Source organism: Bos grunniens, chromosome 5, assembly GCF_055505025.1.
Source record: "Bos grunniens cultivar Pamir isolate PY7600 chromosome 5, Bosgru_T2T1.0, whole genome shotgun sequence".
Classification (NCBI taxonomy): domain Eukaryota; kingdom Metazoa; phylum Chordata; class Mammalia; order Artiodactyla; family Bovidae; genus Bos; species Bos grunniens.
Genome location: NC_141169.1, coordinates 101,791,672 through 101,809,325, shown reverse-complemented (window position 1 = coordinate 101,809,325; position 17,654 = coordinate 101,791,672). Strand labels below are relative to the sequence as shown.

The 17,654-nt window shown below is 39.3% G+C and overlaps 1 protein-coding gene across 2 annotated transcripts in view; it reads right to left on the bottom strand.

Annotated features, from left to right (window-relative positions):
• Positions 1-17,654, bottom strand: part of LOC147372776 (pregnancy zone protein-like) — a 59,576-nt gene that overhangs the window by 40,336 nt on the left and 1,586 nt on the right. Inside the window, exons 2-9 of one of the 2 annotated variants that reach the window (XM_086402034.1) lie at positions 16,233-16,256; positions 13,864-14,044; positions 12,568-12,718; positions 12,368-12,420; positions 11,236-11,256; positions 10,614-10,782; positions 5,774-5,858; positions 2,676-2,799 (exon numbers count right to left, since the gene is read on the bottom strand). In XM_086402034.1, the coding sequence (XP_086258160.1) occupies positions 2,676-2,799; positions 5,774-5,858; positions 10,614-10,782; positions 11,236-11,256; positions 12,368-12,420; positions 12,568-12,718; positions 13,864-14,044; positions 16,233-16,256 (808 nt within the window). Of the gene's footprint in view, positions 1-2,675; positions 2,800-5,773; positions 5,859-10,613; positions 10,783-11,235; positions 11,257-12,367; positions 12,421-12,567; positions 12,719-13,863; positions 14,045-16,232; positions 16,406-17,654 lie in introns of both variants that reach the window. The other variant, XM_086402033.1, reaches the window with a different exon arrangement.

Below are 17,654 nucleotides of genomic sequence, written 5' to 3'. Positions count from 1 at the left end.
TGACTCCAATATTCTTGCCTGGGAAAGCCCTTGGACAGAGGAGCCTGGTGAGCTATAGTCCATAGAGTCGGAAAGAGTTGGACACGACTAATGCAATGTATGACCAACTCAGAGAGTCATTTCCTAGGCAGGTTGATAGGGAGTCTAGGGGTCCCCAAGGAGAGAGGGGTCTGGAATTCTCAAGGAGGAAGAAAGAACAAACTTTTTTCTTTCTCCACATTCCTTAGGATTATATAACAATAATGTATCCTGCCTAAGGACAGTCTCTGGATTAAACCTTCTGTTATCTTAAAATGTAAATTATGGGAGTAGGTCTGGTGAGGTCTTTACAACCTCCAGACATTCTTTGGATTCATTGGAGAGTATATAACTTCATTGCTAACACTAGCAAGCGGCTACTCTTTTTGCCCCCTTCTGATGCCTATGTCAGAAGCTTTCTCTATCTCCTTTATACTTTAATAAAACTTTATTACACAAAAGCTCTGAGCAATCAAGCCTTGTCTCTGGCCCCGGATTGAAGTCTTCTCCTCCGGGGGCCAAGAATCCCGGTGTCTTCGCGTGATTCAACAACAACCTTTCACAACCTAGATAGCATATTAAAAAGCAGAGACATTACTTTGCCAACAAAGGTCCGTCTAGTCAAGGCTATGGTTTTTCCAGTAGTCATGTATGGATGTGAGAGTAGGACTGTGAAGAAAGCTGAGCGCTGAAGAATTGATGCTTTTGAACTATGGTGTTGGAGAAGACTCTTGAGAGTCCCTTGGACTGCGAGGAGACCCAACCAGTCCATTCTAAAGGAGATCAGTCCTGGGTGTTCATTGGAAGGACTGATGCTAAAGCTGAAACTCCAGGACTTTGGCCACCTCATGTGAAGAGTTGACTCATTGGAAAAGACTCTGATGCTGGGAGAGATTGGGGGCAGGAGGAGAAGGGGACGACAGAGGATGAGATGGCTGGATGGCATCACCCACTTGATGGACATGAGTCTGGGTGAACTCCGGGAGTTGGTGATGGACAGGGAGGCCTGGTGTGCTGTGATTCATGGGGTGGCAAAGAGTCGGACACGACTGAGCGACTGAACTGAACTGAACTGAAGGCAATGTAGCTCAGTGTTTCCCAACATGCCATGGTATTTTGTAATTTTATCTTTGTGTACGTTGTTCCTTAAATATCTTTTCTTGCTTCCACTCTCATTGTGGCCAACAGTTACAGCTCTTCTAAACACAACTCAGACATACTATGTTCTAAGAATCCTCTGTAATGATCTCCACCTAAATATTGACTGTAGTTGTTCAGTGGGTCAGTTGTGTCTGACTCTTTTGCCACCCCACAGACTGTAGATCGCCAGTCTTCTCTGTCCATGGGATTCTCCAGGCAAGAATACCGGGTTGCATTTCCTTCTCCAGGGGATCTTCCTGACCCAAGATCGAACCCACATCTCCTGCATTGCAGGCAGATTCTTTACTGCTGAGTCATCAGGGCAGCCTAAATATTGACTAGGGATTGTTAACTGTGTTTTCTTGATATCTAGGACATTAATGAAAGCACATATATTTATTGACTAGATGATTCATTTTAGAAATTAGATTTCTAAACTAAACATTGGGATCCATATTATAATAAAGATTTGTTTTCATTTTTTACTTGTTTACATGATATTTATTGCATAGTAAAATTTAGTCACACTTAATTTGGGCTTCCCTGGTGGCTCAGATGGTAAATAGTCTGCCTGCAATGCAGGAGACCAAGGTTCCATCCCCGGGTCCAGAAGATTCCCTGGAGAAGGGAATGGTTACCCATTCCAGTATTCTTGCCTGGAAATATTTATTGCACAACTTTAATCAATTTAATTTACTTATATACAGATGTCATGACTCATTTGAAAATGAAAATGAATCTTAGTCTCCCTGATTTGATAAAGATTTTGACAGCTATATTTCTCTCATGTTTATCTTGCTTATCAGTATTCATCTTGACCTTCATCATCATGTTCACCACCTTAGCCTTTCATTCTGCAACTTAGATAACTTGCTTTTCCACACCTGACAATGTCTGCTCACACTGCCTCACCCTGACCTTTTTTGTACTCGTCCTCTGAAATTAGTAATTCATACATTTCATTTCTTTTTTTTTTTTTTTAACATTTCATTTCTTAATACATGTCCTGCTGCTGTTTCCTTTACATCTTTGATGTAATCAAGGACTCTCATCCATCTTTTCACTTGGTCCCCCTCTCTTCAACCTGATGCTGATCTCATAGACTCCCACATGCAGGTTAGATTCCACAGTGTCATTTGATTCTCCACTGGCCCAATTCTTAACATTTGCCATATTTTTCTTCTCTTTTCTGTTTGATTAAAGTCAACTTTGGAGACTTCCACATCCTTTTATGCCTGGACACCTGGCATTTTGATTGCTATCAGAAGGAAATTGCAAAACTGGCCAAATAAATACTATCATAAATCCATGAGCCCTGTCTTCAAGTGGGTTTTTATTATTGCCAGGCAATCTTAAAATATTTCCCTTATTCCACAGTTTTCCTAGGTGACTAATTCAAATACTACTCTCATATCGCATTGTATTATGTTGCATTGTATTGTGTTCTTTATTGTATTATCAGTTGCAAGAAAGCAAGATCTGGTGTTAGTGTCCTGGGGAGAGTAGTTTCCATATACCTGTTGACTGAATTCTTCACAGATGCTTTTTGGATATTTTCCATTACAGGAAGAACTGTACTGTAAATATTTTCTGCATACATTAATCGTCACCAGGCCACGGACAGGCTTTCCATATGTGTATCTGTAACAATAAAGTGGTCATACAAAAAGATATTTAACATAAATAACTTACATTTCCTACACATGATTTGATCCATTCATCTTACTCATCTACAGCAATTGCATTTCCTTTCATAGCATTAGCACTTTAGAAGTACTTATTCTGAAACTGTCTTATCTATACCTCTAAAAGAAAATACTTATGAGTACTGAATTGTTTTTTGAAACACCTCCAAATGGAAAAGTAACAGTATGGTTTTTCTCAGATCTTACCTTCCTCTCAGTTGAGGTTTGACTATAAAACTGCCTATTTCCTTCTTTCTCTGCTGTCATATTATCTAGGTTATGATTCTAACTTTGTCAGCACCTCCAAAGTTGTCTTAGGGAAAGAAATTAGGGAAATATAGAGAGTGTATTTCTTTTGTTTGTTTGCTGGTTTTATTTTTTAAGATTTTTGTTGTTGTTGTTGTGGACTTAAAAATCTTTCCCGAATTTGTTATAATATTGCTTCTGTTGTTTGTTTTTTTTTTGGCAGCAAAACATGTGGGATCTTATTTCCCTAACCAGGGATTGAATCTGCACCCCCTGCCTTGGAAGGCAAATTTTTAGCCACTGGACCATTAAGGAAGTCCCAAGAGTGTATTTCTAAGTCCTCCCTAACTTTTATATGTTTTAAGAGGATAAGTGAGGAATTAAATGGGAAAGCGCTAGCTACAGAACAAAAATATTACAAATGAACTGTATCATGATAGTCGCTGCTGCTGCTGCTAAGTTGCTTCAGTCGTGTCCAACTCTCTGTGACCCCGTAGATGGAAGCCCACCAGGCTCCCCCGTCCCTGGGATTCTCCAGGCAAGAACACTGGAGTGGGTTGCCATTTCCTTCTCCAATGCATGAAAGTGAAAAGTGAAAGGGAAGTTGGATTCTGCCAAATCTGATGGAAGGATGTGATGTATGGCCTGAATATTATGTCACCTTGAGATTCATGTTGAAATTCTAAATCCCAAAGGATGATAGTTTAGGAGGTGAGGGTTTTGGGAGGAGGGTGAAGTTTTCATGAATGGGTGAGTGCCTTCATAAAAGAGGCTCCAGAGAGATCTCTTGTCCCTCCTTCCATGTGAGGACACAAGAAGATGCTCTGAACCAGAAAGAGTACCTTCACCAGAACGTGACCATGCAGGCACTTGATCTTGGATTTCCCAGCCTCTGGGACTGTGAACAGGAGGAGAAGGGGCCGACAGAGGACGAGGTTGTTGGATGGCATCACTGAATCAGTGGACATGAGTTCTAGCAAGCTCTGGGAGACGGTGAAGGACAGGGAAGCCTGGTGTCTGCAGTCCATGGGGTCACAAAGAGTTGGACATGACTGAGTGATAGAACAACAGTAGAACTGTGAACAGTGCAGTTCTGTTGTTAATAAGCTCCTCAGTCTGTGGTATTTTGTTATGATGGCCTGAACAGACTAAGGCGTGATGTGAAGCTGAACTCAGTCTATTGTTTCTTAAAGTATGCTTTCTGGACAACCTCCATGGACATTCCCTGAGACATGCAGTGAGATTCAGAGTACCAAATCCTTCCTCAGATTTAGAGGTGGGGCCAAGGAATCTACATTTGAAATAAGCACCTCCATTGATTCTGATGCATACTTAAATTTGAGACCCTGTCCAAACTGTTAAGTAGGTGAATTTCGGTCTCAGAAACCCCAAGCTTCCTCTTTTTAGTGTCTCCTCCCCTTCAAATTTTTATACGTGCTGATAAAGTAATACATTATTTACTAAATTTAGTCACTTTGTTGAATCTTCTCTTTAAATCTGAAGCAAAAGGCTTTCTCCCTGATGAAAAAATGTGAAGCATCAAAGCTGGTGAGAAGGAGGAAAACACATGTTTTTCATGTTGTTTTTAAAAGCAAGCAGTAAATCCAACCTCCTTGATGTAACTGGAGGGGACTTTATTGCCCAAAGGCAATCAGGGAAGAAATAAATAGCATGCATTTTGTTTATTTCTTTTTTAAAATTTCATTTTATTAAACCAGAGTATAGTTGTTTTACAATATTGTGTTAGTTTCTGCTGTACAACAAAGTGAGTCAGCTATACAGAAACATATATCCCCTCTTTTTTGGATTTCCTTACCATTTAGGTTACCACAGAGCAGTGAGTAGAGTTTCCTGCACTAACCAGCATGTTCTCACTAGTTACCTATTTTATGCATAGTATCAGTAGTGTGTACATGTCAATCCCAATCTCCCAATTCATCCCACACCCCTTTCCCCTTTTGGTGTCCCTACATTTGTTCTCTATGTCTGTATCTCTATTTCTACCTTGCAAAAAAGTTAAATGACATGCATTTTTAATTCTATATTAATATATCCAGCATTTAAGATAGAGGGTCTGCTTAACTTCTTTCTAGCTTCCCAGAGTTTAAAAAATTGGGGACAATACAAAATAGGAGATAATAAGACATAGAATAACATGGAAGCTATGGGCTCCAGAATTAGATGGTTTGGGTTCACTTTAGCCCAGTGTCTGGGATATAGAAATGCTTCATGGAGCTATATGTATTTTTTTGTTACTTGCCGAGGCAATATAGAATTATGGAGAAAGGTTCAGGGTCTGGAGCCAGACTGTTGGATTTAAATTCCAATCTGCCATTTATTGTCTGCAGGAACTTGAACAAGTTAGTTTATTCTTTATATGTTATAGTTTCCTCATTTGTAAAATGAGAATTATTATCCTCGTCTCACAAGGTTAGTGTAAGAACAAAAACACAAATAAGTGCAAGGCATTTTGAACATTGCCTGGCACATTTTAAATGCTCAGTTAATAATTTTACTAACAGTAGTAAACATATTGCATGCTATCACCCCTGCTCCTTGGTCTAAGCTCAGACAGTTGGAGAGACTTGTTCCTTCTTTAATTAAAACAGTTGGAAGGCCAGTAATCGTTATGTGCAATACAAACAGGGTAGGGAAATAGAAATAAGATAAAAAATGTAACTCACAGGCTGCAGACAGAAACCTCAAATTCATCCTCTAGGAAACTAATCTTCTTGGGCATTTTCACTTGGACCTCAAATTTGGGCAAAACTGTTATCAATAAAAGAAAAAAAAAAAAAAACAAGTGTGAGAGCAGGCAGAAAGTCTTGCAAGAGTATTAGTAATGATTCTATTACAGAATCTTGTAACAAAGAGTCACATGAAGTGATTTCAATTACAATAAGGAGCAGCAGGTCACTACTGGCAAAAAAGAGATGCCATTCATACCCATGGGCAGTTAGCACCATGGTAACTTAGGCTGGTATTATAGTTCCTAGACTCTCCTCAGAATTTGTCCAAGATTTCAAAGGTGAGAGGGAAACAGCTCCATTAGTCTCTGAAGGTCACCATGATTAGACAATATTGCATAGGAACCTGGAATGTCAGGTCCCTGAATCAAGGCAAATTGGAAGTGTCAAACAAGAGATGGCAAGAGTGAATGTCGACATTCTAGGAATCAGCGAACTGAAATGGACTGGAATGGGTGAATTTAATTCAGATGACCATTATATCTACTACTGCAGGCAGGAATCCCTCAGAAGAAATGGAGTGGCCATCATGGTCAACAAAAGAGTCTGAAATGCAGTACTTAGATGCAATCTCAAAAACGACAGAATGATCTCTGTTCGTTTCCAAGGCAAACCATTCAATATCACAGTAATCCAAGTCTATGCCCCAACCAGTAACGTGGAAGAAGCTGAAGTTGAACAGTTCTATGAAGACCTACAAGACCTTTTAGAACTAACACCCCAAAAAGATGTCCTTTTCATTATAGCGGACTGGAATGCAAAATTAGGAAGTCAAGAAACACTTGGAGTAACGGGCAAATTTGGGCTTGGAATACGGAATGAAGCAGGGCAAAGACTAATAGAGTTTTGCCAAGAAAATGCACTGGTCATAACAAACACCCTCTTCCAACAACACAAGAGAAGACCTTACAGAAGGACATCACCAGATGGTCAACACCGAAATCAGATTGATTATATTCTTTGCAGCCAAAATGGAGAAGCTCTATACAGTCAGCAAAAACAAGACCAGGAGCTGACTGTGGCTCAGACCATGAACTCCTAATTGCCAAATTCAGACTTAAATTGAAGAAAGTAGGGAAAACCACTAGACCATTCAGGTATGACCTAAATCAAATCCCTTATGATTATACAGTGGAAGTGAGAAATAGATTTAAGGGCCTAGATCTGATAGATAGAGTGCCTGATGAACTATGGATGGAGGTTCGTGACATTGTACAGGAGACAGGGATCAAGACCATCACCATGGAAAAGAAATGCAAAAAATCAAAATGGCTGTCTGGGGAAGCCTTAAAAACAGCTGTGAAAAGAAAAGTGAAAAGCAAAGGAGAAAAGGAAAGATATAAACATCTGAATGCAGAGTTCCAAAGAATAGCAAGAAGAGATAAGAAAGCCTTCAGCGATCAATGCAAAGAAATAGAGGAAAACAACAGAATGGGAAAGACTAGGGATCTCTTCAAGAAAATCAGAGATACCAAGGGAACATTTCATGCAAAGATGGGCTCGATAAAGGACAGAAATGGTATGGACCTAACAGAAGCAGAAGATATTAAGATGAGATGGCAAGAATACACAGAAGAACTGTACAAAAAAGATCTTCACAACCCAGATAATCATGATGGTGTGATCACTGACCTAGAGCCAGACATCCTTGAATGTGAAGTCAAGTGGGCCTTAGAAAGCATCACTACGAAAAAAGCTAGTGGAGGTGATGGAATTCCAGTTGAGCTATTCCAAATCCTGAAAGATGATGCTGTGAAAGTGCTGCACTCAATATGCCAGCACATTTGGAAAACTCAGCAGTGGCCACAGGACTGGAAAAGGTCAGTTTTCATTCCAATCCCAAAGAAAGGCAATGCCAAAGAATGTTCAAACTACCACACAATTGCACTCATCTCACACGCTAGTAAAGTAATGCTCAAAATTCTCCAAGCCAGGCTTCAGCAATATGTGAACCGTGAACTTCCTGATGTTCAAGCTGATTTTAGAAAAGGCAGAGGAACCAGAGATCAAATTGCCAACATCCACTGGATCATGGAAAAAGCAAGAGAGTTCCAGAAAAACATCTATTTCTGCTTTATTGACTATGCCAAAGCCTTTGACTGTGTGGATCACAATAAACTGTGGAAAATTCTGAAAGACATGGGAATACCAGACCACCTGATCTGCCTCTTGAGAAATTTGTATGCAGATCAGGAAGCAACAGTTAGAACTGGACATGGAACAACAGACTGATTCCAAATAGGAAAAGGAGTTCATCAAGGTTGTATATTGTCACCCTGTTTATTTAACTTATATGCAGAGTACATCATGAGAAAGGCTGGACTGGAAGAAACACAAGCTGGAATCAAGATTGCCGGGAGAAATATCAATAACCTCAGATATGCAGATGACACCACCCTTATGGCAGAAAGTGAAGAGGAACTAAAAAGCCTCTTGATGAAAGTGAAAATGGAGAATGAAAAAGTTGGCTTAAAGCTCAACATACAGAAAACGAAGATCATGGCATCTGGTCCCATCACTTCATGGGAAATAGATGGGGAAACAGTGCCAGACTTTATTTTTTTGGGCTCCAAAATCACTGCAGATGGTGACTGCAGCCATGAAATTAAAAGAAGCTTACTCCTTGGAAGGAAAGTTATGACCAACCTAGATAGCATATTCAAAAGCAGAGACATTACTTTGCCAACAAAGATTCATCTAGTCAAGGCTATGATTTTTCCTGTGGTCATGTATGGATGTGAGAGTTGGACTGTGAAGAAGGCTGAGCGCCAAAGAATTGATGCTTTTGACCTGTGGTGTTGGAGAAGACTCTCGAGAGTCCCTTGGACTGCAAGGAGATCCAACCAGTCCATTCTGAAGGAGATCAGCCCTGGGATTTCTTTGGAAGGAATGATGCTAAAGCTGAAACTGCAGTACTTTGGCCACCTCATGCGAAGAGTTGACTCATTGCAAAACACTCTGATGCTGGGAGGGACTGGGGGCAAGAGGAGAAGGGGACGACAGAGGATGAGATGGCTGGATGGCATCACTGACTCGATGGACGTGAGTCTGAGTGAACTCCAGGAGTTGGTGATTGACAGGGAGGCCTGGCATGCTGCGATTCATGGGGTCGCAAAGAGTTGGACACGTATGAGTCACTGATCTGATCTGATGATTAGACATGGTCACAGGTACAGATGGGCCAGAAACTTTCAGTTTGTCCTTATTTTTTTCTCTGTCTGTTCTAGCTCTTCTTCCCAACTTCTAACCCTGCTGCCTCACAGAGACCCTGGGCCCACTACCAGACACCTGGTTATAGAAATACAAAGTGGGAGGAGGGAGAGCTAACATCCTCCCATTGATTCTTCTGCCAGTTTCCCTCAGTGGTCCACTCTGGAATCTGAATGTGCCCTTGTAAGTTCTGATCTGTACATCCTCAACCTTGCTTCAGGAGGCCTGGTTAGTGATTTCCTCAGATCCACCAACTCCTCCTGCGGGACTCTGACTTTTCCAGCCTCTCCCACACAGTTGTATATAAGGTTAGTCGTTCCTATAGTTAATCCCTGTTCCATAATTCTCATGGCAGTTCTGGTGAGACTGGAGAATCCTGTTTTTGTGATAAGTCTCCTATTCATGGCAAACAGATGGAGAAAACGTGGAAATAGTGGCAGATTTTATATTTTTGGGCTTCAAAATCACTTCAGATGGTGACTGTAGCCATGAAATTAAAAGCTGCTTGCTCCTTAGAAGAAAAGCTATGAAAAACCTAGATAGTGTATTAAAAAGCAGAGACATCACTTTGCTGACAAAGGCCTGTATAGTCAAAGCTATGGTATTTCCAGTAGTCATGTATGGGTTTGAGAGTTGGACCATAAAGAAGGCTGAGCATGGAAGCACTGATGCTTTCAAACTGTGGTATTAGAGAAGACTCTTGAGAGTCCCTTGGACAGCAAGGAGATCAAATCAGTCTGTCCTAAAAGAAATCAAACCTGAATATTCATTGGAAGGACTGATGCTGAAGCTGAAACTGCAATGCTTTGTCTACCTGATGTGAAGAGCTGACTCATTGGAAAAGGCTGTGATGCTGGGAAAGATTGAGGACAGGAGGATAAGAGCAGGCATAGGATGAGATAGTTGGATGGCATGACTGACTCCATGGACTTGAGTCTGAGTGAGCTCCAGGAGATAATGAAGGACAGGGAAGCCTGGCATGCTGCAGTCCATTGGGTTACAAAGAGTTGGACATGACTTAGCAGTAGAACAACAACAACTCCTTATCCACAGCATGATGTATTTAACTTACATTAGAAATTCTACATAATTGATAACTAATAAGATGGTTTCAATGTCTGAGAACTATTATTAGCGTAAATTACATGTAGGTTACAGACAGCAAGGATGCAATCCCAGAAAATACATCCTGTTATAAGATATAGATCAAGAGATGCATGTAGATAACACAATATATTGGTTAATAATTTATGTTTGAATAGGGTCAGTTGGAACTATTAAAATCTCTTATGCCTCTTGGCTCCATTATTTTGGTAAATTTTTCACTTCTCTAGTATCAATATACTCATTTGTAAAATAGAGATGGTATAGTATCTGCCTCAGAGGGCTATTGTAAGGATTTAATGAGATAGTGCATGAAGTGTTTGGCAAATATTTAGATAAATAAAAATTCTTGCTACTTTTTGATTGTTATATGCTAGATTTTTGCTTGTCACTACATATAAAAATGATCCAATCTTGTATTCTTTAATGTCATACATGTGTTTGACGTGTGTAGAATTCTTACCGTATTCATCCACTTCAAAAGAGTGCTCTATTCTTTTCCCAGGCTCCTTCAGCAGTACCACCTTGTAGGGACCCAGTGCGGGCTCCACTGAGAGTGGGAAAGAGAGCTGACTGAGTCCCCCTTGCAATTTGAAACTGGGCCATTGGAAAATCCGGTTCCTTTTGGGGTTCTATATGTAAAAGCATCACAAGTATATTGAAGCAATTGAAATATATAGTTTTGAGTAGAACAGCTTTTCAGGGAGGATGACATGGGAAGCAGGCTAATTAGCTGGTTGGTAAATTGGCACCAGAGGTATTGGCAAAGGTTTCTAAGAATTCTAGACTAGAAAAGGGCAACTTGCCCAGCTGAGATATGACAGGTGATAGTACCTCTTTTTGTGATTATGCATACTATCTCAGTCAGAAATATTGGAAGAGCCACTACGTTGCATCATCTCAGGGTATTTTGTTATTTCATTGACATCTTATCCACTCTCCCCAGGATTTATGAGAGACAGGGAAAACAGTATTTATTTAGTTCTGAAGAAGTGGCAGTGGGGAAGGAGAAAGTGGAAAGAGGAAAGTTAATATAACTCACAGTGAGGCCTCATCCCAAGAGAGAGACACAAGATATTACCTACCTCAATATAAACCACCAGGAACTGAAAAGAAAACAAATAGGGTGAATGTGAGACAGCGTATAGAAAGACAAAACTGTGACACCAGCATTAAAACAGTATTTGGACCAGAAGGAAGTTGAGCCTATTCAGTTCTTGTCTGGATGAGGAAATGCGGCCCTGTTTGAGTCATAACACTTCATATGTTCGGTCTGGGACGTAGTCTCTGAAGAAATGATGGGGGCTTCCCTGATGGCTCAGTGGTAAAGAATCCACCTGCCAGTGAAGGCGACAGTTGCAATCCCTTATTTGGGAAGATCCCACATGCTGTGAGGCAACTAAACCTGTGTGCACCAACTATTGAGTCTGTGCTCTAGAGCCTGGGAACCATAACTACTAAGCGCATGCACCTTAAAGCCTGTGCTCTGCAACAAGAGAAGCACCGCAATGAGACGCCTGTGCACTGCGGCTAGAGAGCAGCCCCCGCTCTCCACAACTACAGAAAAGTCTGAGCAGCAACAAAGACCTAGCATAACCAAACATGGATAAATTTTTTTTTTTAAGAGATGGAAAAAAAATTCTTAAAAAAAAGAACAAACAGAAAAGAAATCATGATTTCCTTTTATGAAGTAATGTAACCTAGATTTGTGTAAAAAGGTCCAAATAATGAGTTTTATTTGGCAGCTGACTTTCATCTGTGACAAATTCTCCATTTCTCTTAAGAGAGAATTATTTTAGAATAATTGAGTCTTTAAGGAGATAATTTCAACCAAATATTTAATTAACTTTAAGAATGTAGTTGATGAACTTATCTCCCTTATCCTCCAGTAGCCATATGCTTTGGAGAACTTTCTGTGGTAGGTTTAAGTATCTCATATTGGTCTCAGGTTCTCCAAAGAACAGATTTTACATTTTGGCTTTTTTTTTTTTTTCTGCCAGTCTTACTGCTGGGGAAGATGGAAGGCAAAGGAGAAGAGGGCGACAGAGTAGGAGATGGTTAGATAGCATCACTTACTCAAAGGACATGAACTTGAGCAAACTCTGGGAGTTAGTGCAGGACAGGGAAGCAGGTGTGAGGCAGTTCATGGGGTTGCAAAGAGTCAGACACAACTTGGCGACTGAACAACAACAAAATAGCCATTGCTATGAGACTTACCGTTTCATTCAAAGGGTGAAAGTTGACATCCACAGAGAAAATGCGGAATTGCACTGAAACACAGAGATTTTTCTCATGAAAGCCGCCAATGGAAATTCAGGGTGGTAACACAAATAACAATGTGCCAGGATTTCCAAAAGGTAACAGAGAACTACACCTCCAACCCTTCAGATTGCCTTTGCTTGTTTAGTTCCTTATACCTGTTTGTCCTGGCTTGTAGATGGGTTTGTCTGTCTGGACAAAGACTAGGCTTTCTGCTTTTGTAATGTATATTGGCTTCTTCTTTATGAAGTTCTGGGTTGGTCCTTGCACCTGCACGGTTATGAATGCGAAGGGAAAAGAATCCGGAATCTGTAAAACAGAAATGAGCTGAAGAATCTGTCCAGATCCACTTCTGAGGGTCTCAGCTTTTGTGACTTTCTCATTTCTCTAGTTAGTCCCATGGGAATTAGTAAGGGTTAGGCTTCCTTGGTGGTTCAGACGGTAAAGAATCCACCTGCAATGCAGGAGACACAGGTTTGATCCCTGGGTCAGGAAGATCTCCTGGAGAAGGGAATGGCTATCCACTCTAAGATTCTTGCCTGGAGATTCCATGGACAGAGGAGCCTGGTGGGCTACAGACCACAGGGTCACAAAGAGTCAGCTGGACATGACTGAGAAACAGATACTTTCGCTTTCATTTTTTCAGGGTCAAATGGAATGTGCCCTGCTTTATAGATTAATATGAGTGTGTAACATGAAGGCAGCAATTTATTAAATTGATTAAAGGAGAAATGTCATTGCAATAAAAATGAAGTAATTCTTCAACTAGTCATGACAATGAAGGAAATAACAAGTTCTCATTTTGACAGTAATATGGTAGTATTAAAATAATTTTTAAAATTTATTTTCTAACAGTCAAAAGTAGCACTGTATATTATCATTGGTAGTAAGCTGGTATGATTAACTTTTTAATACTTTAAGTTAGTAAAAGGTTACAAGGACAGTACATTAACCGTCAACCATCTGGGAGAACTTAGATAAGTCACTAAACTTTATGAATCTGTGTTTATATCTATAAAGGCATGAATATGATTTACCTTCAAAGTTTGCTTTAAGAACAAACAAAATCCTTCTTATAACCATTGTTATCTTTTGTATATTGTACCAGTTCTGTTTGTAAATATTATGAAAGTATATTCAGTAGAAATTTTATCTTTAGACTTGTTTGAAATTCACTCTGTACTCCTCATTTTTCTTTTTTGTATTTTATTTTTTATTGGAGTATAATTGCTTGATGATGTTGTGTTAGTTTCTGTTGGGCAACAAAGTTAATCAACTATATACATACATATATCCCCTCTCTCTTGGACCTCCCTCCCACCCCTATCCCACCCATCAAGGTCATCACAGAGCACCAAGCTGACATTTTTTAATTGTTGGGGGTCAGAACCTAAGGCATCAACTAATGTGCTCTCTCTGTAATGATTTTCCTTCCCCCGAGGAGGAATGCTGACCGTGAAGGAGCTGCAGTAGAAGGAGTTTTTCGCCTCCAGGTCTGTGAGGAGATTCCTGCCCTCCGTCTCATATTCCAGAGTTACTGTCAATGCCACTGTCTCATTCAGGTGATTCAGCAGGACACAGACCTTCTCAGGAACACCAGCATACAGCTGTGATGGGACCAGCACCAGGTACTGCCTGTGGAGAAGAGGGGTCTGGGTCAGCCATGGAGGGGTTATTGTGGTTGTTTTCTAGATAATCTTTGCTATCTTCATCAGTCACAGAACCAAGTTAAATTTCAGCAGGAGTGGCAAGGAGTATAGACCTCAGAAACTCAGAACCCCCCTACCAAGTTAAAACACCCATACATTTCTCCAGTATTGTGGAAATTTACTATTTCCACATTAGTAAACCTATTTGTAAGCTATGGATAAGCACTCCATAAGTTGTTATACATTTTGGATAGAGGTAATTTTCTAAATTAGAAATTTTCAATGAACCAAGAAAATGTGATCACACATACAAACACATACACGAATAGTATTCGACCTTAAAAAAAGGAGGAAATTCTGCCCTTTGTGACAACATAGATGGCCCTTGAGGGCACAGTGCTAGGTGAAATAAACCAGAGAAAGACAATTATGCCTGGTATCACTTACATGAGGAATCTTTTTTTTTTAAAGTCAAACTTAGAAACATAGAGTAGAAAAGTGCTTTCCAATGGCTGGGAGGTAGAAGGAAACAGGAATATGTTGGTAAAAGGGCATACACTGTCATTTATGAGGTAATAAGAGCTGAAGATATAATATCTAACATGGTGACTATGGCTGATAACTGTATTATGTAACTGCAATTTGCTCAGAGATCAGAAATTAAATGTTCTTACCTCTCCCTCAAAAGTAGATAGCTGAGAGACAGATGTGCTAGATAAATCATTAGATTAATCTATGTAATAGATTAGTTAGGTCAATGGGGAAAATCCTTTCACAATATATCTGTGTGTTGTACACTTTAATACAACTTTAATTCTCAGTTATATGTCAACAGTCCTCTCAAAACACTTTGCCATTTCCTTCTCCATTTAATTTATTAACAAATGATATTATTAATTAATTAATTATTATTGCAACCAGTAAGAGAATCTGTCTGTATGTGGTCTTGGGTTTCGTATGATGGTATCAGAGGTCACTTTGTTTCAGGAAACATTAAAGAGGTAAAAATTCATGGAGAGGAACTGAATCTATTTTCAATACTGTTTCGGATGCAACCTTAGCTCTTTTCTTTCTTCCACTCTCTGCAGATAGAAGACAAACTAGGCTAATCATCAGATGTGTTACCACGTACACCCAGAAGAAAATATCATCCCTCTGTTGCTGTTTATCTATCATTTAGAAAAGCCCAAAATACTGAACTCTGTGATGCTCTGGTGGCTCATGCTTGTCGGTCTATCTGAAGTGTCCTGGTCTAGCTGGAAAACTTCTATTTGCTTCATAAGACTCATCTCAAAAACAACTTCCTTATGTAGACTTTGGTGATGCCCCTTCCTTTATATATGTTCCCATGAGGAGTTAGGTATTATTTGTCAGTATTCCCACAGAGGGCTTCCCTAGTGACTCAGGAGATGAGGGTTTGTTCCCTGATCCAGGAAGATCCCCTGGAGGAGGAAATGGCAACCCAGTCCAGTATTCTTTCCTGGAAATCCCCTTGGACAGAGGACGTTGGCGGGCTACAGTCCATGGGGTCGCAGAGTTGGATACAACTTAGCAACTGAACAACAACAATTCCCACAGAATCCTGGTTCTGTTTTTGCATTTTATTTCATTCTCTGTGCACCATCTCTCTCTCTCTCTCTTTTATACTATGAGGTACTGAGGTCACAGCCCACATTTTGTTGATCTGTATGTTCTCAAAGTCTAATGCTAGCCTTTAAAGATTTGGTGAAAGATTGAGTGACTTAACACACAAATCCTGGCTTGTCTTTAGGTCTCATCCATCTTGGGAACCCATGACTTGGAGGAGACAAAGATACTATGTCACTTTGCAATGACAAAGACAAGACACTGCAGCCTTTTTCATTAGCCAATAAAGAATTTATCTCTTTTTTGGGTAGGAATTATATATTTTTATTTGGTGAATATTGTAGAATTCCATCATCTTGGATGATGGAATATTTGCTTCACAAATATTTCACAAATATTATTACCTTGTGTCTCTGAGTTTTCTGGACCTGGAGTATACCTTTTACCACCTGTGGTAATCATTTTTCAATGCTTTTCAACAGCAGATAATTTCATAGAGAATTAGGAAATAAAAAGGCAGACATCAAGAAATGGATAACAGAATGGGAGAGAGGAGGGGAATAGAATTTTCTGGAAATGTTGCTTACGGTTTGGAGGTAGCTGAAGCATCTCTGGGAAGGAGCAAGAAAAGCAGAATCAAGACTGGATTAGGCAGTTGATGTCCCCTCATGGTGTAGAGAGGAACAGGAAAGAATGGGAGTCTGAGTCTTTGATTCCTTGAACTCTGTTCTTATTCCAGAATCCCTGGTTTTTATTTTACCTGATGGGTAGTGAAAGTAAACGGCCAACCATTTATTTTTGTAACATATTAACTACTTCCAGTATAAAAAAATCAATTGCAGATCACTTCAATCCACTTGCTCAGATTTTCAAAGGGCATGAAAAACAGCATGTTGAGACTACATTAGTTGTGGTCATTAATCAGCAACTTTAAACATCTTTAAGAAAATAAATCAAAATAAATGATATGATTTGATGAAATTAAGAGCTACTTATGTAAATACATAACACAGATCTTTTCCTGGAAGTCCAGGGAACAGCACACATTCCCTGAGTGTCAACCGATAGAGTTCATTAACGAAACAAAGGAAAATTTATCCCAGAATTTTAAACAAAATAAATATAAAGATAATCTCTCCATTGTTTGAAAGCTTAGTTTTCACTTTTTATAGCTATCTTTATACTTATTTATAAATAAAATGAACCCATGTAATACATTATTATAGTTTCTTAGTTCATTTAACGTCTAGAATATAAAGCCAATCAATTAATTTTATCTTCTAAGAAAATAACCTTTAGAATCTTTAAAAAGATGGTACAAATGAACTCATTTACAAAACAGAAATAGAATCACAGATGTAGAAAACAAAGTTACCAAGGGGGACAGCACAGGGGGAGGGGGAAGGGATCAACTGGGAAATTGGGATCGACATACACACTACTGTATATAAAATAGGTACTAATAAGAACCCACAGTGTAGCACAGGGAACTCTACTCAGTACTCTGTAATGATCCATGAGGGGAAAAAAAATCTAAAAGAGTGGATATATGTATATGTAAAATTGATTCACTTTTGCTGTAAACAGAAACTAAGACAACATTATGAATCAACTACACTCCAATAAAGATTAATTTAAAAAATATAATTCCAATGATGATAATAAACTATTAGTGATATAATGCTAGGTTAAATAAACTGTAATAATACATTGTGTGAGGCCTTGGTACCTGGCAAATGCTTGCTGAATGAAGATAAAATGCTTTAGCTTCATTTGGTTTCTTTTCTCATTAGAAACTATGCTCTTTCCATTTCCATCCTGCATTCCTACACTGCCATAAATAAATATCTTCATTCTCTGCCAGCTTAATATGGAATAAAGTAATTTACAATAGATAATAAATGATTTTTAAGAAGGCTCCAAGTAACTTTTCATAGGCATAATTGTACTTTTTTGGATATATACCAATCCCTTACTTTGGCCAAATGCCTAATGACTAAGTATAAAAA